The following is a 20,579-nucleotide window of genomic DNA, read 5'->3' on the forward strand; positions in this document are numbered from 1 at the left end:
GAGGGAGCTTTAAACTAATTAGGGGGCATTGGGGGAACCGTGTGAGAGGAGATGTTATAAATCAAAGGGAAACAATGAGGTAGTAGAGCACAGTAACGATTTGGGAAATGAGAACTATAGAGTGGCAGGAAGGGGCAGAGGGTACAAGTTAATAGTTCACCAGCAGATAAGGTAAAAAGGCAGAGTTAAAGTTTCTGCATCTGAATGCAAACAGCATTTGCAACAAAATGGATGAATTGTTCGTAAAGCTAGAAACACATATGTAGGAGCTGATAGCCATTACAGAGACATGGGGCACGATTCTCCGAAACGGAGAGAAACAGCCGACGCCGGAGTTGTGCAGGGTAGGTGGAATAGCCATGTTAAATTTCCCTTCATGTCCAAAAAATGTTAGGTGGGGTTACTGACTTATGGGGATAGGGTGGAGATGTGGGTTTAATGAGGGTGCCTTTTCCAGGGGCCAGTGCAGACTCAATGGTCCGAATGGCATGTAAATTCTACAAAAAAAATTTGATGTAACATGTTATTCTTCATGTTCAGTTTGAAGGATGAAGTGTAGGTTTAAGACTAGTGTTTTAAATGCGAATAAAGGTAAATGTAAGGTTACGAAGACAGAGCTAGCTAAAGTGATGGGAAATTAGGTTAAAAAGTAGGACAGTACATGTTTGGTGGATGACTTTTAAGGAGATATTAAGTAACTATCCACAAAGATCTATCTGAGTGACAAGTAAAGACTCTTGAGAAGGGTGCATCATAGAATCATAAGAGTTTACAGTGCAAAAGGAGGCCATTCAGCCCATTGAGTCTGCACTGGCCCTTGTAAAGAGCACCAAGCCCACACCTCCACCCTATGCCCGCAACCCAGTAACCCCACCCAACCTTTTTGAACACTACGGGCAATTTAGCATGGCCAATCCACCTAACCCGCACATCTTTGGACTGTGGGAGGAAACCGGAGCACCCGGAGGAAACCCACGCACACACGGGGAGGACGTGCAGACTCCACACAGACAGTGACCCAGCCGGGAATCGAACCTGGGACCACTGGAGCTGTGAAGCATTGATGCTAACCACCATGCTACCGTGAGGTCCCCACATTGTGCAAAGATGCAAAGGTTAGTGGTCGAATAAAAGATTGGTTAGATTTTAAGACCCAGCAAAGAATACAGGGTAGTTGTCATGGGTGACTTTAACTTTCCAAATATTTATTGGAACCACTATAATTTGAATAGATTGGATCAAGGAAAACCGCAAGGCTTTTTACACTTATGTCAGGAATAAAAGAATGACCAAGGTGAAGTTAAGGCCGGTCAAGGACAGTAGTGGGAACGTGTGCATGGAGTCTGAAGATGTAGAGAGGCCCTTAATGAATACTTTTCTTCAGTGTTCACAAAGGAGAGGGGCCATGTTGTTGAGGAGGATAGTGCGATACAGGCTGGTAGGCTGGAGGAGGTAGATATTCGGAAGGAAGTTGTGTTAAAAATTTTGAGAAACCTGAGGATAGATAAGTCCCCTGGGTCTGATTGGATATGTCCTAGGATTCTTTGGGAGGCGAGGGATAAGATTGCAGAGCCTTTGGCTTTGACCTTTATGTCCTCACTGTCTACAGGAATAGTGCTAGAAGACTGGAGAGAGGCGAATGTTGTCCCCTTGTTCAAGAAAGGGAATAGGTATAATCCTGGGAATTATAGGCCAGCTAATCTCACTTCAGTCATAGGTAAATTATTGGAAAGGATCCAGAGGGATAGGATTTATGATCATTTGGAAAGAAACAGCTTAATCCAGGATAGTCAGCACAGCTTTGTGAGGAGTAAGTCTTGCCTCACAAGTTTGATTGTATTCTTTGAGAAGGTAACTAAGTACATAGATGAAGGTAGAGTAGTTGATGTCGTATACATGGATTTTAGTAAGGCATTTGATGAGGTGGCCCATGGTCAGCTCATGCAGAATGTAAGGAGGTGTGGGATAGAGGGAAATTTGGCCGATTGGATCAGTAACTGGCTATCACATAGAAAACAGAGGGTGGTGGTAGATGGTAAGTTTTCATCCTAGAGCCCAGTCACTAGTGGTGTACCACAGGGATCAGTGCTGGGTCCTCTGCTATTTGTGATTTTTATTAATGATTTGTATGATGGAGTTGAAGGTTGGGTTAGTGAATTTGCTGATGACACCAAGATTGGTGGAGTAGTGGAAGAGATGGAGGGCTGTTGTAGGCTGCAAAGAGACATTGATAGGATGCAGAGCTGGGCTGAAAAATGGCAGATGGAGTTTAACCCTGATAAGTGTGAGGTGATTCATTTTGGTCGGACAAATTTGAATGTGGATTACAGGGTTAATGGCACAATCCACCTAACCTGCACATCTTTGGACTGTGGGAGGAAACTGGAGCACTCGGAGAAACCCCACATAGACACGGGGAGAATGTGCAGACTCCGCACAGACAGTGACCCAGCTGGGAATCGAACCTGGGACCCTGGAGCTATATCCTCGACCTCTACCATCTAGAAGAACAAGGGCAGCAGATGCATGGGAACACCACCACTTGCAAGTTCCCCTCCAAGCCACACATCCTGACTTGGAACCATTCCTTCACCGTGACTGCATCAAAATCCTAAAACAATCACCCTAAAAGCATGATGGGTAGACCTACACTGGATGCCACCCTGGGAAAGTGCACAGTCAATTTCATCCTGGAGTCACAACACAAGTCAATTAACCAATGATTCTTATAAAATAAGACAAAAGTCTTTGGCCCTTGGCCAGGTCACCAGGTTTGTAATTTTAAATACAATTATTGTTTATTTATCACAAGACCTATAATGAAACACACAACAGATACAGTTGGTTAACTATTCATTAATCTATTTTAACTGGCCTCCCACCCGCAACACACACACACATCACAAACAAGATAGACAAACACAGAGGGGTGGAAAGGAGTAAACACAAGGTAAGTGAAAGACAAAAAGGGTCTTTGCTTCAGATGATTGTTCCTAGCATGCTTTCTGCACAGTTAGCTCAGTTGTCCCAGTGAGAAGAGGAAGGAACGGTAAGATGAAGGAGCCTTGGATGACAAGAGAAGTGGAGCTTCTAGTAAAGCGGAAGAAGGAAGCTTACGTAAGGTTGAGGAAGCAAGGATCTGACTTGGCTCCAGAGGGTTACAAGGTAGCCAAAATGGACTGAGGAGAGCTAGAAGGGGGCATGATAAAGCCCTGGTGGGAAGGATTAGGGAAAACCCCAAGGCGTTCTACAGTTATGTGAGAAATAAGAGGATAATAAGAGTGAGAGTAGGACCGATCAGGGACAGTGGAGGGAACTTGTGCCCAGAGTCTGAGGAGATGGGGAGGCCCTAAATAAATACTTTGGTTCAGTATTCGCTAGAGGGACCTTATTGCTCATGAGAATAGTGTGAACCAGGTTAATAGCCTCGAACAGGTTGATATTAAGAAGAAGGATGTGCTGGAAATTTTGAAAAGCATCAGGATAGATAAGTCCCCTGGGCCTGACGGGATATACCCAAGGTTACTACGGGAAGCGAGGGAGGAGATTGCTGCGCCGTTGGCGATGATCTTTGCGTCCTCACTCTCCACTGGAGTACTATCGGATGATTGGAGGGAGACGAATGTTGTTCCTCTGTTCAAGAAAGGGAACAGGGAAATCCCTGGGAATTACAGACCCAATAATCTTACGCCTGTGGTGAACAAAATATTGGAAAGGATGCTGAGAGGTAGAATTTATGATTATTTAGAAAAACATAGTTTGATTAAAGATAGTCAGCATGGCTTTGTGAGGGACAGGTCATGCCCCACAAGCCTCACTGAATTCTTTTGAGGATGTGACAAGACACATTGATAAAGGTCGGACAGTGGATGTGCTGTATATGGAATTCAGTAAGGCATTTGATAAGATTCTCCATGGTAGGCTCATCCAGAAAGTTAGGAGGCATGGGATACAGGGAAATTTGGCTGTCTGGATACGGAATTGGCTGGCCGAAAGAAGACAGTGAGTGGTGGTGGATGGAAAGTATTCCGCCTGGAGGTCGGTGACCAGTGTCCCGCAAGGATTTGTTCTGGGACCTCTGCTCTTTCTGGTTTTTATAAATGACTTAGATAAGGAAGTGAAAGGGTGGGTTAGTAAGTTTGCAGATGACATGAAGGTTGGGGGAGTTCTGGATAGTGTTGAGGGTTATTGCAGGTTACAACAGGACATTGACAGGATGCAGAGCTGGGCTGAGAAGTGGCAGATGGAGTTCAACCTTGATAAATGTGAAGTGATTCATTTTGGAAGGTTGAATTTGAATGCTGAATACAGGGTTAAAGGCAGGATTCTTGGAAGTGTGGAGGAACAGAGAGATATTGGGGCCCACGTACATCGATCTCTCAAATAGCCACCCAGGTTGAGAGGGTTGTGAAGAACCCAACTTGTTAAGTTGGCTTTCATTAACAGGAGGCTTAAGTTTAAGAGCCGCGGGATTTTACTGCAACTTTATAAAACTCTAGTTCGATCACACTTGGAATATTGTGTCCAGTTCTGGTCGCCTCAATATAGGAAGGATGTGGATGCTTTGGAGAGCGTACAGAGGAGATTTACCAGGATGCTGCCTGGACTGGAGGGCATGTCTTATGAAGAAAGGTTGAGGGAGCTAGGGCTTTTCTCACTGAAGCGAAGAAGGCAGAGAGGTGACTTGACAGAGGTGTACAAGGTGATGAAAGACATGGATAGAGTGGATAGCCAGAGATTTGTCTCCAGTGTAGAAATGGCTGTCACAAGGGGACATAATTTTAAGATGATTGGAGGAAGGTATAGGGGAGATGTCAGTGGTAGGTTCTTTATACAGAGAGTGATGGGTGTGTGGAATGCACTGCCAGCAGAGGTGGTGGAGTCAGAGTCATTAGGGACATTTAAGCGACTCTTAGACAGGCACACAGACAGCAGTAAATTGAAGGGGTGTAGGTTAGGTTGGTCTTAGGTTAGGATAAATGGTTGGCACAACATCGTGGGCTGAAGGGCCTGTACTGTTCTATGTTCTATATTCTATGTTCTAGGCTTGTAAATCGCAGTCTTTGTTTTGCAGCCTGTACTGGTTTTCCTACAATTTATAAAAGCACCATCCTTGCACCTTTCCTGGAGGGGCAGAGACTTTGTTTCCTTAAATTTTGCTTTCAGTTCATGGCTCATCTTCCGGCCTCTGTCGTTTAGAAAATGCGTACTCACAGGCAGCAGGCCTTCTGGAGAAAGATAGTTGACTCACACCATCTTTTCTGGGGAGAGTTAGCAGATTCTGGACATTATCTGCACAGCCTGTAAATGGTTCTCCTGTAAACAGATTCATCCAGGATCCCTGCCAATTCAGAGACACAGCCTTAGTGAAGGAAAAAGCAGCAGGACCTTTCCGGGCTGCCAGGAGTCAAACTGATAGCCCTGCTGCCTCACAGCGGCGAGGTTCCAGGTTCAATCCCAGCTCTGGGTCACTGTCTGTGTGGAGTTTGCACATTCTCCCCATATATGCGTGAGTTTCACCCCCCGCAACCCAAAGATGTGCAGGCTAGGTGAACTGGCTGCACTAAATTGCTCCTTAATTGGAAAAAATGAAATTTAAAAAAAATTTAAATTAAAAAAAGAGTCAAACTGAAATCAAACCGAAAACCTCGGGACTCTGAAACACCCCACTGGGATAAAATCCAATCACCATTTAGGCATTTGAGCCAATTTATTTGCCACCACCTCTATCAATCAAACCAAGTCCCAGCCAATCTCTGTTATCGATGCCAGTCTACAACTCTAGTTTAAACCAGCACAGACTAGCACAGACTCTCCTGCTGCTGTATTGATCTGCTTGAATTCGAGATATGGGCTGCCTTAAAGGCACATGTCCATTAACCATTCATGGATTAAAAATGTAAAGGCAAAAATAAACAGGGAAATAAGGGAATGAACAGGAAGGACCCTTACAACAGCAAGGGTTCAGGAAGATGGCTCACTACCACCTTTGCTTGAGCAGTTAGTAATGGAAACAAATTGCTTCAAAAAACAGAGGTAGTTAAGACTTTGTGTAATTAACCAGTAGGTTGAAGCCCCTTGTGAGGCCTGCTCACTTTTAAAGGAGGTTTGGTGAGGCCTTTGGTGGTGGAAAGGGTTGTAGGGTTGCCATTTCTGATTGGATGTATTTCATTATGTGACCTTCCATCCCCTCACACAAACTACCTGGTTTGTCTCCAAATCTGAAAGTCGACAGATTGGATGATTCATGGTTGGCAGTCAAACAGCCTTCTTTCCTAAACTCAGATTTATTTTTAATATCCTTTTCCTCGTAACGCTGCGCGAGAGATTTATCTTTAATCTTTGGATTCTCCGGGAAGCCATGCGGGGGTTGCCGATCATGAAGGAGAGGAGATATAGGAATGTCCAGGGTGAACACATGGTTGACTCCTCTCGCCTGGACTATGTACATTTCAAAAAGAGTGGAAAAGTGAAGCTCACTCTGCTTTGTAAAACTGCAGAATATCCCCCCCCCCCCCCCCCCCCCCCCCCCGCGAAGGAGTGAATGATTAAAACAGCAGTCAGCAACCTGCATGCATGCAGTCTTCTGGGTTCGGAGTGCTGCCCACCGGACATTTAGTTGACCATTGCCCAGGTGCAGGGTTGCCAAATTTCGTTCGTTTCTGTCTGCGTAGATTCTTTCCTACCGGTATGACTGAAGTGATGCGCGTGTAAAGCCAAGGCAAGTTAAGTGAGGTGCATGCTGACTGCTCACAATATTGACTGTGAGAGCCTTGCACTCCCTCTGCGTCCAAAGTGTAAACATTTATTTTGTTTTTACCATTTGAAGTTGATGACAGTTCTATTAATACAGAAATGATAAGGCGTTTCCATAACTGGTTCTGAAATATTCGGCATGTATTAAATGTATTTAATCGAATTCATGGGGTCAGAGTTAGTGAACAAGCCTGATTTCAATCTTGCGGCTCACGAAGGTGGAGGGTCACCCATGTGGCCGATTCACCAGTCTAGGTTGCCAATTACTGGACTAAAAGCTTTGTGAAACCCAAAGCAATGTAAGAATGAGTGAGAAGTGGTTAAATGGGCTGTCTGGGGTTGCATATGGCACACAGTGCTGAAGGAGAAAGTTTTCCATATTTGGTTCTGTGTGGGGCTGAGAAAGAACAGAGACCTCAAACACCCCTTTCATCTCCAACATCTGTAATCAAATCTTTCCCACAGTAATCACCAATACTAACTTGCACGCGCATAGCCTTTGAAACAACAATAACTCGTGTTTATACATAGAACAGTACAGCACAGACCAGGCCCTTCGGCCCTCGATGTTGTGCCGAGCAATGATCACCCTACTCAAACCCACGTATCCACCCTATACCCGTAACCCAACAACCCCCCCTTAACCTTACTTTTTAGGACACTACGGGCAATTTAGCATGGCCAATCCACCTAACCCGCACATCTTTGGACTGTGGGAGGAAACCGGAGCACCCGGAGGAAACCCACGCACACACGGGGAGGACGTGCAGACTCCACACAGACAGTGACCCAGCCGGGAACCGAACCTGGGACCCTGGAGCTGTGAAGCATTTATGCTAACCACCATGCTACCGTGCTGCCCCTTTAGCAGACCCTTTTACAGTACCTTTAACAGAATATAACTTTCCAAGGTACTCACGGGGCATTCTAAAACAGAACATAACACCGAACCACGTAAGAGTATATTGGGCTGGATTCTCTGGTTCGCCGCCGGTTTCTCGGCAGCCTGCCGTTCGCAGGTGGCAGGATTCTCTACCTCCGGCACTTGACAATGGGATTTCCCATTGAAGCCGTCACATGCCCTGGGAAACCCATGGACGGCGAGGTGCGCTGCCGGTGGCAACAGAGAATCTCAAAGGCGGGAGAATTCCGGCCATTATTTCAGGGAACTAAAAACTTGGTCAAAAACATAGGTTTTAAGAAAGATGCTAAATTAAAGGAGGAAAGAAAAGTAGAGACAATGGAGCAGAGACATTAAAATTGGGGATTCTATTGGGGATTCTAAATGGACCAGAATCGGGAGTGTTCAGATACCTTGGGTTGAGCAGCAAGTGGAGATTACAGAGGCAGGGAGGGAATTGAAGCCAACTAAGGGTTAGAATTTTAACATTGGTTAAAATGCTCATTCCAATTACTAATGAGTTTGCAGAGTTACGAAATGCAGATTGATGTTGCCTTCATTTATGGGTGTATCCTGTCTGTGTACAGCCAGCACTTCCAAGAGTTCCTGATTTTTATTCTCTAAATTTAAGATGACAGGTTTGAGCTCCATTCTGGTCACAGGACGTGGGTCTCTGAATACTGGAGTGAGATCTGCGGAGGTATTTCAGTCTAAATGGGGTGGAATGATAATCCTTCCTCTCCCTCACAATGGATTTAGTCGGCTACCTGGAAGAGAGGATTTGTAAGTCAAATAATCCGTTCATGGGAGGAAGGTAATGTTACAGGGCAAAAGCAAGGCTGTGAGGTCAGTGGAAGAAATGAGTCGTCTCAGGTGCCTTGAAGCAGAAGAAATGTCAGAGTGCGGGATAACGTGAGGATTCAGAATCAGTGGAGGGGGGTGGGGTGAGGGGTCACATTGAGATTTTCTCTTGCAGCATGGACCCCACAAGATGCAATTGAGTGGGGCAAACAGCCTGCATTTACAGAGCAGATGCATATCGACTGATTTTTCCTGAGATCTTAAATGTCATTCACCTGAGGAGTCTGGTCTTGTTCACAGCCTCGAATACAGAGGGCAGGTGAGAACATGTTGACAGCACGTAGCTGCTCTCCTTTATACCTGAAGGCAACTCCACCCAGCAGCTAGCTGTGATCGAAGTACATAGGAAACTGGAGTTGGACATTTGAACCTACCCGTCCACTCAACAAGATCATGGCTGACTTTCCACCTCCACTTTCCCACATTCCTCCATTTTCTTCACCTCCAAAAATCCAACAACGTTTGTCTTGAATATTACTCAAAACCTGAGCATTCACTGCTTTCTGGGCTAGAGAATTCCAGAGATCCACAGATCTTGAGTGAAGACATTTCCCTCATCTTGATCCTAAATAGCTGAATCCATATGCTGAAACTGATGTGGACCGGCCAAGGAAAACAGCCTCTCACCATCTACCCATACCATCCCTCTTGGAATCTTACATACCTCAAGTGACACAACCAGAACATAGAACATAGAACATTACAGCGCAGTACAGGCCCTTCGGCCCTCGATGTTGCGCCGACCTGTGAAACCCCTCTAAAGCCCATCTACACTATTCCATTATCGTCCATATGCCTATCAGATTAACCATTTGAATGCGTTTAGTGTTGACGAGTCCACTACTGTTGCAGGTAGGGCATTCCACGCCCTTCCTCCTCTCTGAGTAAAGAACCTACCTCTGACATCTGTCCTATATCTATCTCCCCTCAATTTAAAGCTATGTCCCCCTCGTGCTAGACATCACCATCCGAGGAAAAAGGCTCTCACTGTCCACCCTATCTAATCCTCTGATCATCTCTTAACCTTCTTCTCTCTAACGATAACCAGATATCAGAAGGATGCACAGTCTGAACCCAACACATCTCTGGGGTTCCCCACATATTTCTCGGGCTGTGCTGATGAGGCTGTGCCCTTTAACACTCTCATTCTGTTAGTTTGGATTATTTGCAATATATTAAAGAAATGGCACTGACTTCCCTATGACATCAGCCTGGGAGAACCTCAACACTGAAAAAGAAAAATCAGGAAAGTGCTGCAAATACAAAACACACATTGGTGAAGAATAAAGACAGGACTTCTGATGTGCCAGCCGTGGCCCATTTGCCTCAAAGTCAGACAATCGCGGGTTAAAATCCTACTCCAGAGACTTGGATACAAACATCAAGGCTAACCCATGAACGCGGCACTCAGGGAGTACAGCACAGGTGCAGTCTTTCAGACGAGATCTTAAATTGAGACGTGGGTGGTGTGTGTGTGCGTATGGAGGGTGGGGTGGAAGGGGGGCAATTTTACCCCCGTTTGTCACGGGCATAAATCCCTTTCCGGAAACACCCGCGAGAGGCCCTAACGGAATGAGCGCCGCGACGTAATCAGATTCACGCCCGTAAACACACCGGGATTTCAGTCTGAAGCTGACACTTAGGGTGTGATTCTCCGCCCCCCCCCCCCCCGGCCGGGTCGGAGAATCGCTGGGGGGCGGCGTGAATCCCACCCCCGCCAGCTGCCAAATTCTCCGGCGCCGAGGTTTTAGCAGGGGCGGGAATCACGGCACGCCGGTTGGCGGCCGCTGGCAGCCCCCCCAGTGATTCTCCGGTCCGCAATGGGCTGAGTGGCCGCCCTTTTTTTGCCGGTCCCACTAGCGTAAATTAGAATAGGTCCTTACCGGTGTGACCTGGCCACGGGAAGTGCCCCCACGGTGGCCTGGCCCGCGATCGGTGGGCGGGCCTGTGCCGTGGGGGCACTCTATTCTTCCGCACCGGCGGCTGTAGCGGTCCGCCATGGCCGGTTCGGAGATTAAGCCCTCTGCGCATGCGCTGGGATGATGCCAGCACAAGCTGGCGGAGGTCCTTCGGCGTCGGTTGGCGTGGCGCGAAGCCCCTTCCCCGCCAGCCGGAGCGGCGCAAACCACTCGGGGACCGACCTAGCCCCTGAAGGTGTGGAGGATTCCGCACCTTTGGGGCGGCCTGACGCCAGAGTGGTTCACGCCACTCCTGCCCGCCCCGCCAATTACGGCAGAATCCATCCCGTATTTTTTTTTGGAGGGGGGGCGGGATTCTGGCCATGATCTGCTGACTCAGACAGATGTGAAACATCCCAAGGCACCCTTTTCAAAAGATGGGGACGATGCCCCTCGCCTCAGAAACAGATTACCAGGTCACTTATCAAATCGTATGCCTGTGGGATCTTGCTGCGTGCACCTCGGCCCCCACACCCACATTAAAACAGTGACTGCAATTCCAAAGGGTGTAAAAAATATGTAAAAAAATAATCCAAACTAACAGCCCCGGGTGTTCTGTCTGGTGCTTATAAAAAGGCAAGTTTGCCTTACTTCCACCACCCACCCAATGCGGCAGGGTGTGCAGTGTTGCCGGATGGTGCTCTTAGTGAAGCGCATTGGACATGCTTTCCAGTCTAGGACACTGTAAGGCCAAACAACCCCCCCCCCCCCCCCCTCAAAAAACAGAAAGTCGAGTGAATGAAACCGAGTTTTACAAATACTTAAAAAACAAAGTACACAAGGGTTGAAGAGAGGCACTCACCTGACCTCGTGCAGCAGCTCTTGCCCTGGGTCCGGGCAGCCAGCAGCAAAGACATTGAGAGCAACAAGAGCCTGGGCAGTGGATGTGACATCCTGCACCTTGGCCACCGAGCTTGTAGCCACCCTCTCCAGTCAGGCTCTGCCTCAGTCTCCCCTCCCCCTCCCCCAAAACCCCCCTCCGGTGGGCACAGAGGGTGACACGGGCGGGTTTGCCCCAGGCTTCACTCCTTCGTTCAATCCCCGAGCTCTGAGCCTTCGCAATGGAAGCGGAAGAATGTTTTCAAACATTAGTCACCCAGCAACGTCACTGGAGTGTGGGAGGTTTAAACCACACTCAGGACATATTCCCGGCTCGGCTGTTGTTTTACTTTCAGACGCTGGACTTCCCCGACTGTTGAAACGCGCGAGACAGTGCCAAAAAAAAGCAACATCTGCTTTTCAATAAAGAAATCCATGTCAAGAAAAAGTTGCAAACCCAGTAAAACATGGGAATGAAGGATGCAGTCCAACGTGTCCGAAGTGGTCTTGTGTACCTTTAAGTAGAACTCTAGTGCTATGTACCTTTAAGTAGAAATCAACTCTAATGTTATGTACCTTTAAGTAGAACTCTAGTGTTGTGTACCTTTAAGTGGAACTCAATACTAATGTTATGTACCTTTATTTTTTTAAGCGTATTTTATTCATGTTAAGTACCTTTAATTAGAACTCTCGTGTTGCGTACCTTTAATTAGAACTCTAGTGTTGTGTACCTTTAAGTGGAACTGTAGTGTTGTGTACAAAGAACAAAGAAAATTACAGCACAGGAACAGGCCCTTCGGCCCTCCCAGCCTGTGCCGATTCAGATCCTTTATCTAAACCTGTCACCTATTTTCCAAGGATCTACTTCCCTCTGTTCCCCTCCCGTTCATATATCTGTCTAGATGCATCTTAAATGATGCTATCGTGTCCGCCTCTACCACCTCCGCTGGCAAAGCGTTCCAGGCACCCACCATCCTCTGTGTAAAAAAACTTTCCACGCACATCTCCCTTAAACATTCCCCCTCTCACCTTGAAATTGTGACCCCTTGTAATTGACACCCCCACTCTTGGAAAAAGTTTGTTGCTATCCACCCTGTCCATACCTCTCACAATTTTGTTGACCTCAATCAGGTCCCCCCTCAACCTCCGTCTTATCTACTCAACCTTTCTTCATAGCTAGCACCCTCCATACCAGGCAATATCCTGGTGAACCTCCTCTGCACTCTCTCTAAAGCATCCACATCCTTCTGGTAATATGGCGACAAGAACTGCACGCAGTATTCTAAATGTGGTCTAACCAAAGTCATATACAACTGTAACATGACCTGCCGACTCTTGTACTCAATACCCCGTCCAATGAAGGAAAGCATGCTGTATGTCTTCTTGACCACTATCGACTTGCGTTGCCACCTTCAGGGTACAATGGACCTGAACTCCCAGATCTCTCTGCACATCAATTTTCCCCAGGACTCTTCCATTGACCGTATAGTCCGTTCTTGAATTAGATCTTCCAAAATGCATCACCTTGCATTTGCCTGGATTGAACTCCATCTGCCATTTCTCTGCTCAACTCTCCAATCTATCTATATTTTGCTGTATTCTCTGACAGTCCTCCTCGCTATCTGCAACTCCATATCATCTGCAAACTTGCTAATCAGACCACCTATACCTTCCTCCAGATCATTTATGTATATCACAAACAACAGTGGTCCCAGCACGGATCCCTGTGGAACACCACTAGTCACCCTTCTCCATTTTGAGACACTCCCTTCCACCACTACTCTCTGTCTCCTGTTGCCCAGCCAGTTCTTTATCCATCTAGCTAGTACACCCTGAACCCCATACGACTTCACCTTTTCCATCAACCTGCCATGAGAAACTTTATCAAACGCCTTACTGAAGTCCATGTATATGACATCTACAGCCCTTCCCTCATCAATTAACTTTGTCACTTCCTCAAAGAATTCTATTAGGTTTGTAAGACATGACCTTCCCAGCACAAAATCATGCTGCCTATCACTGATAAGTCTATTTTCTTCCAAATGTGAATAGATCCTATCCCTCGGTATCTTCTCCAACAGTTTGCCTACCACTGACGTCAAGCTCACAGGTCTATAATTCCCTGGATTATCCCTGCTACCCTTCTTAAACAAAGGGACAACATTAGCAATTCTCCAGTCCTCCAGGACCTCAACCATGCTCAGGAATGCTGCAAAGATATCTGTTAAGTCCCCAGCTATTTTGTCCCTCGCTTCCCTCAGTAACCTGGGATAGATCCCATCCGGACCTGGGGACTTGTCCACCTTAAATGTCTTTTAGAATACCCAAACCTTCCCCCTTCCTTATGCCGACTTGACCTAGAGTATTTAAACATCCATCCCCAGCCTCAACATCCTTCATGTCCCTCGCCTTGGTGAATACCGATGCAAAGTACTCATTAAGAATCTCACCCATTTCCTCTGACTCCACACATAAATTCCCTCTTTTGTCTTTGAGTGGGCCAATCCTTTCTCTCATTACCCTCTTGCTCCTTATATTCGAATAAAAGGCTTTGGGATTTTCCTTAACCCTCTGCTTTTCCTTTGGTATTTTCCTTAACCCTGTTAGCCAAAGATATTTCATGACCCCTTTTAGCCCTCTTTATTGCGCGTTTGAGATTTGTCCTACTTTCCCGATATTCCTCCAAAGCTTCATCAGTTTTAAGTCGCCTAGATCTTATGTATACTTCCTTTTTCATCTTAGCTAGTCTCTCAATTCCACCCGTCATCCATGGTTCCCTAATCTTGCCAGTTCTATCCCTCATTTTCACAGGGACATATCTGTCCTGCACTCTAATCAACCTTTCCTTAAAAGACTCCCACATTTCAAATGTGGATTTAACCTTAAACAGCTGCTCCCAATCCACGTTCCCGAGCTCATGCCGAATTTTGTTATACTTGGCCTTTCCCCAATTCAGCACTCTTCCTTTAGGACCACTCGTGTCTTTGTCCATGAGTATTCTAAAACTTACAAAATTGTGATCGCTATTCCCAAAGTAATCACCGACTGAAACTTCAACCACCTGGCCGGGATCATTCCCCAATACCAGTACCTTTAAGTGGAACTCAATACTAATGTTATGTACCTTTATTTTTTTAAAGCGTATTTTATTCATGTTAAGTACCTTTAAGTGGTACTCTAGTATTGTGTACCTTTAAGTGGAACTCTGGTGAACCACTACAAGTGTATTATATGTATTGTGGTGAACTGTTACTGTACTACATGTATTGTGGTAAACCACTGCTTGATGGCTCCGCCTCCCCTCAGGCTCGGTATAAAGGTGGCTGACCTCCGGCCCTGTCCCAGTTGGGGATCAGTGGACAGGAGGCTTTCTGTTTAGCTTATTAAAGCCACACTACATTAATTGATGGCACATCAATTTAATAAGGTCAGGTCAGGACCATGACCAGGGACAGCCAGGTCTGCGCGGAGTGAAAACCGCACTTCTATTGGCCCGACAGAGCACACCTGGAAAGGCCTCCTGCCCTTTGAGCGCCTCAGCATTGACTTCAAAGGGCCCCTCCACTCCACTGACCGTAATGTGTACTTCCTCAACATTGTTGACGATTACTTACGATTCCCCTTTGCCATCCCATGCCCTGACATGACCTCTGCCATCGTCATCAAGGCCCTGCACAGTCTCTTCACCTTGTTCGGTTTCCCCGCCAACATCCATAGCGATTGGGGTTCCTCCTTCATGAGCGACGAGTTGCGTCAGTTCCTGTTTGGCAAGGGCATTGCCTCAAGCAGGACGACCAGCTACAACCTCCGGGGAAACGGACAGGTGGAGAGGGAGAACGCGATGGTCTGGAAGGCCGTCCTTCTGGCCCTAAGGCCTAGAAGTCTCCCAGTCTCCCGCTGGCTGGAGGTTCTTCCCGATGTGCTCCATTCCATTCGGTCGCTCCTGTGCACTGCCACCAATGAGACCCCTCACGAACGTATATTTGCCTTCCCTAGAAAGTCCACCTCAGGGGTCTCGCTCCCATCCTGGCTGACAGTCCCAGGGCCCGCCCTCCTCCGGAAGCATGCGAGGAGTCATAAATCAGATCCCCTCGTCGAGAAGGTCCTGCTCCTCCATGCCAACCCACAATATGCCTACGTGGCACATCATGACGGGCGGCAGGACACAGTCTCCCTCCGGGATTTGGCACCTGCAGGTTCCCCAGCGATCATCACCACCCCCGACTCTACACTGTCTCCCTCCACCACTACCCGGCTACTTCGAGATTTGGCAGCCGCAGGCCCATCGGCGACCATCACTACCACCCCCGCCCCTACACTGCCCCCCCACCCTCCACCAACTCAACTACTGGGTGAAGAAGAGGACGACACGCTCCCGGATGCGCAGGTCTCAACACCAGTGCACACACCACAGCCGGGACTGAAGCGATCATGGCGGAAAGTCAAATCCCCCGACAGACTCGACCTTCCACTTCACCCCCACTAGACTCTTTTTTAACAGGGGGTAAACCACTGTTAGTGTATAATATGTATTGTGGTAAACTGTTACTGTACTACATGTATTGTGGTAAACCACTGCTTGATGGCTCCGCCTTCCCTCGGGCTCGGTATAAAGGTGGCTGACCTCCGGCCCTGCCCCAGTTCGGGATCAGTGAATAGGAGGCTTTCTGTTTAGCTTATTAAAGCCACAGTTCCGTTCACTACTCGTCTTGTGTTTTAATTGATGGTACATCAAACTCTAATGTTGTGGACCTTTAAGTGGAACTCAACTCGAGTGTTATGTACCTTTAAGTGGAACTCTAGTGTTGTGCACCTTAAAGTAAGTAAAGTCACCATTGTCCCAAATGACCATAGGCTGCTGTTCCTTTCGAGGGGGAGAGTTGACTGCTGGTGATTTAAGCTGAGGACCACCACCCCTCAGGTGAAGGGTAAGATTGAAAGGCGGGTCCTTCATGAATAACCTCAACCGGTATTGGGAACTCCAGTGTTATGTAACATGAAGTGGAACTCCAGTGTTGTTTACGTTAAAATGGAACCCCATTGGTGTGTACGTTTAACTGGAACCCCAGTGTAGTGTACCATTAAATGGAACCCCAGTGTCCTGTACCATTAAGTGGAACCCCATTGTTGTGTATCTTTAACTGGAACCCCAGTGTAGTGTACCATTAAGTGGAACTCCAGTGTTGTGTACCTTTAAGTGGAACCCCATTGTTGTGTACCTTTAAGTGGGACCCCAGTGTTGTGTACCTTTAAGTGGGACCACAGTGTTGTGTACCTTTAAGTGGGACCCCAGTGTTGTGTACCTTAAGTGGAACCCCAGTGTTGTGTACCTTTAACTAGAACCTCCGTGTTGTGTACCTTAAAGTGAAACTTTAGTGTTGTGTACCTTAAACTGGAACCCCAGTGTTGTGTACCTTAAACTGGAACCCCAGTGTCGTGTACCTTAAACTGAAACCCCAGTGTTGTGTACCTTAAACTGGAACCCGAGTGTTGTGTACCTTAAACTGGAACCCCAGTGCTGTGTACCTTAAACTGGAACCCCAGTGTTGTGTACCTTAAACTGGAAACCCAGTGTTGTGTACCTTAAACTGGAACCCCAGTGTTGTGTACCTTAAACTGGAAACCCAGTGTTGTGTACCTTAAACTGGAACCCCAGTGTTGTGTACCTTAAACTGGAACCCCAGTGTTGTGTACCTTAACTGGAACCAGTTGGTACCTTAACTGGAACCCAGTGTTGTGTACCTTAAACTGGAACCCCAGTGTTGTGTACCTTAAACTGGAAACCCAGTGTTGTGTACCTTAAACTGGAAACCCAGTGTTGTGTACCTTAAACTGGAACCCCAGTGTTGTGTACCTTAAACTGGAACCCCAGTGTTGTGTACCTTAAACTGGAACCCTAGTGTTGTGTACCTTAAACTGGAACCCGAGTGTTGTGTACCTTTAACTGGAACGCCAGTGTTGTGTACCTTACAATGGAACTCTAGTGTCGTGTACCTTTAAGTGGAACCACATTGTTGTGTACCTTTACGTGGAACTTTAGTGTTGTTTACCTTTAACTGGAACCTCCGTGTTGTGTACCTTAAACTGGAACCCCAGTCTTGTGTACCTTTAACTGGTACCCCAGCATTGTGTACTTTTACGTGGAACTTTTGTGTTGTGTACCTTCAATTGGAACCCGTGTTGTGTACCTTGAACTGGAACCCCACTGTGGTGTACCTTTAACTCGAACCCCAGTGATATGTACCTTTATGTGGAACTTTAGTTTTGTGTACCTTTAACTGGAACCCCAGTGTTGTGCACCTTAAAATGGAAACCCAGTGTTGTGTACCTTTAACTGGAACCTCAGTGTTGTATACCTTAAACTGGAACCCCAGTGTTGTGTACCTTAAACTTGTACCCCAGTGTTGTGTACCTTAAACTGGAACCCCAGTGTTGTGTACCTTAAACTGGAACCCCAGTGTTGTGTACCTTTGAGTGGAAACCCAGTGTTGTGTACCTTTAACTGGAACCTCAGTGTTGTGTACCTTTAAATGGAACCTCAGTGTTGTGCACCTATAACTTGAATCACTGTGTTGTGTACCTTTAACTGAAATCACTGCATTGTGTACCTTTAAGTGGAACTCCAGTGTTGTGTATCTTTAATTGGAACCCCAGTGTTGTGTACCTTTAACTGAAATTTCTGCATTGTGTACCTTTAAGTGGAACTCCAGTGTTGTGTATCTTTAACTGGAATCCCAGTGCTGTGTACCTTTAATTGGAACCCCAGTGTTGTGTACCTTAAAATAAACTTCCTGTGTTACTGTTCCTTACTGGAATTTGACGGTTTTGAACATGATTTCCTTCTGTTGTTCATAGTATGTTATTAAATCAGGTTTGCCAACATGTCCCCACAGGATAGTCTCCAGGATCTGAGAGTGATTGGCCACAAAATGCCAGGTTGAAAAACGTGACCAATCGAAATATGTTTCCAAATATAACCTGGCCTTCCCCACCCGCCCCTTCCGACAATGCAGTCAAACTTGTTGTGCATATTTTAAAAACTTAGTTATTCAGATTTATTACTGCCAATTCTGGCATTTATTGCCCTGCGATGATGGTGTACGTGACTATCACTTGAAGTTGTTTTGATACAAAGGGAGCCATCCATGGATTGTTAACCATCTACCAGGTTAAGGGCAGGGTTGAAGTTACATATACGGTGGGTTAGACAGCGGGTTTCCTTCTCTGAAGGACGTAACATTTTTACGTTGTTGCAGTGGGGGTTGTGCGGCAAGGTAGCACAATGGTTAGCACTGTTGCTTCATAGCGGCAGGGTCCTGGGTTCGATTCCCGGCTTGGGTCACTGTGCGGAGTCTGCACGTTCTCCCTGTGTCAATGTGGGTTTCCTCCGGGTGCTCCGGTTTCCTCCCGTAAGTCCCGAAAGACGTGCTGTTAGGTAATTTGGACATTCTGAGTTCTCCCTCCGTGTACCCGAACAGACACCGTAATGTGGCGACCAGGGGCTTTTCACAGTAACTTCATTGCAGTATTAATGTAAGCCTGCTTGTGACAATAAATAATATTAATTAATTAATTGCGGTCATTGGCTAAGATCAAGCATCAGATGAAGCCCAAGGTGAGGTGTAATGCTTTTTCAGGTCAGCTCGGATCTAGTATGTCTGTCTTGTGGAGAACATGATTTGGATTCAATTTGAAGTTGAATTGTTTTTTGGAGCAAACAAGAAGATGGATTAAGGGCTTGCCCTGTTCACTCTGCGCATTGGATTTGTAACTTTAAGAACAGGATAAAGAAATGTTTTAAAGCCGGGTGGGCACTTACTGGGACCAGTTCTTTCCCCTCAGGTTTAATAAAAATTCAATACTAATTCTCAATGTACCTCCCCTGCCCCACCTCCATTGCACTCCACACCAAACAGATAACACTCTGTTCCCTCAGCTGGCTGATCATAGAATCCCTTTAGTGCAGAAGGGGCCATTTGGCCCATCGAGTCTGCACCGACCCTCTGAAAGAGCACTCTGCCCAGATCCACTGCCCCACCCACCCCACCCAATCCCCGTAACCTAACCTGCACATCCCTGGACACTAACAGGCAATTTAGCATGGCCAATCCACCTACGCTGTACATCTTTGGGCTGTGGGAGGAAACCGGAGCACTCTAGGCTGGAATTGAACCCAGGTCCCTGGTGCTCTGAGGCAGCAGTGCTAACCATTCTGCCACCATGCCGCCAGAGACGGCAGAGTATGCCTGTGGGGATTCTGAGGACCCACAGCAACAACTTGGAATTGCCTCAGAAAGCCAAACCGAGGAGATGATCAAAAAGTTACCAGCAACTGAAATGGCATTGGCCTGACCCAACCTGCAAATATCTCATGGCTGCATGTTAAACCAAATCGTTTCACAACCTTTATAACTTAAATGAGGTTAAACATTGCTTTACTTTATATTGGCACAAACAAAACAGCACAAGTAAATGTAGGTCTAAAAGGAGAATATTCCAATGTTGAAAGTGTAAAATTAGTCAGGCATTTTTACAGGGGTCAAGGTTCATTCTCCTGAGCATTCAGATTCTATTTCAGTTCTCTTGACACTTGGCAATTAGTTGATGTTAATTAAAACAAACAGGAAGGGCAACATGACACAGATGTTTTTGGTGAAGTAGTGGATTATTACTGATGCACTTGTGCAAAACCTTACTCATACATTGGCGCTTTTGGGGCGTGTGTTCAGTGGCGTGCAGAGGGGGGGGCCGACGGTGCATTGGCCCCGGGCATCCATTGGATGGGGGCATCCAATCAGAGAAGGAAAAAAAAAAAAAATTTTTTTTTTAAAAAAATTTTTTTTAAAAAAAAATTTAGATTACCCAATTATTTTTTTCAATTAAGGGGCAATTTAGCGTGGCCAATCCACCTACTCTGCACATTTTTTGGGTTGTGGGGGCGAAACCAACGCAGACACGGGGAGAATGTGCAAACTCCACACAGACATTGACCCAGAGCCGGGATCGAACCCGGGACCTCAGTTCCGTGAGGCGGTTGTGCTAACCACTAGGCCACCGTGCTGCCCCAGAGAAGGAAATAAGATAGTAATTTTAAAATTTCAGCGGTGATAAATCAATTTTTGGAGGCTCACCACACTGCAGAGGCAGTTGTTAGCCCTTTATTCCTTTAACATGGTGTACCCTTTCTGTCTAGAGAAAATGGTCCTTCTCCCCATCCCCCCCACACGCATGCGCATGATGTACGTGGTGCAACCATCAAAAGCAACAAGCAGACGTGGCTGTTC

At 46.6% G+C, this 20,579-nt stretch overlaps 1 protein-coding gene across 2 annotated transcripts in view; it reads right to left on the minus strand.

The window, feature by feature from the left end:
- The window catches only part of LOC119951968 (interleukin-13 receptor subunit alpha-1-like), a 57,772-nt gene extending 46,124 nt beyond the window's left edge, over window positions 1–11,648 (minus strand). Inside the window, exons 1-2 of one of the 2 annotated variants that reach the window (XM_038775389.1) lie at window positions 11,279–11,648; window positions 5,215–5,341 (exon numbers count right to left, since the gene is read on the minus strand). In XM_038775389.1, coding sequence (XP_038631317.1) covers window positions 5,215–5,332 — 118 coding nt within the window. In that variant the 5' untranslated portion in view covers window positions 5,333–5,341; window positions 11,279–11,648. The remainder of the gene's footprint in view (window positions 1–5,214; window positions 5,342–11,278) is intronic. The other variant, XM_038775390.1, reaches the window with a different exon arrangement.
- Between the last annotated feature and the right edge of the window lie 8,931 nt (window positions 11,649–20,579).

This window comes from Scyliorhinus canicula, chromosome 17 (genome assembly GCF_902713615.1).
Source record: "Scyliorhinus canicula chromosome 17, sScyCan1.1, whole genome shotgun sequence".
NCBI lineage: Eukaryota > Metazoa > Chordata > Chondrichthyes > Carcharhiniformes > Scyliorhinidae > Scyliorhinus > Scyliorhinus canicula.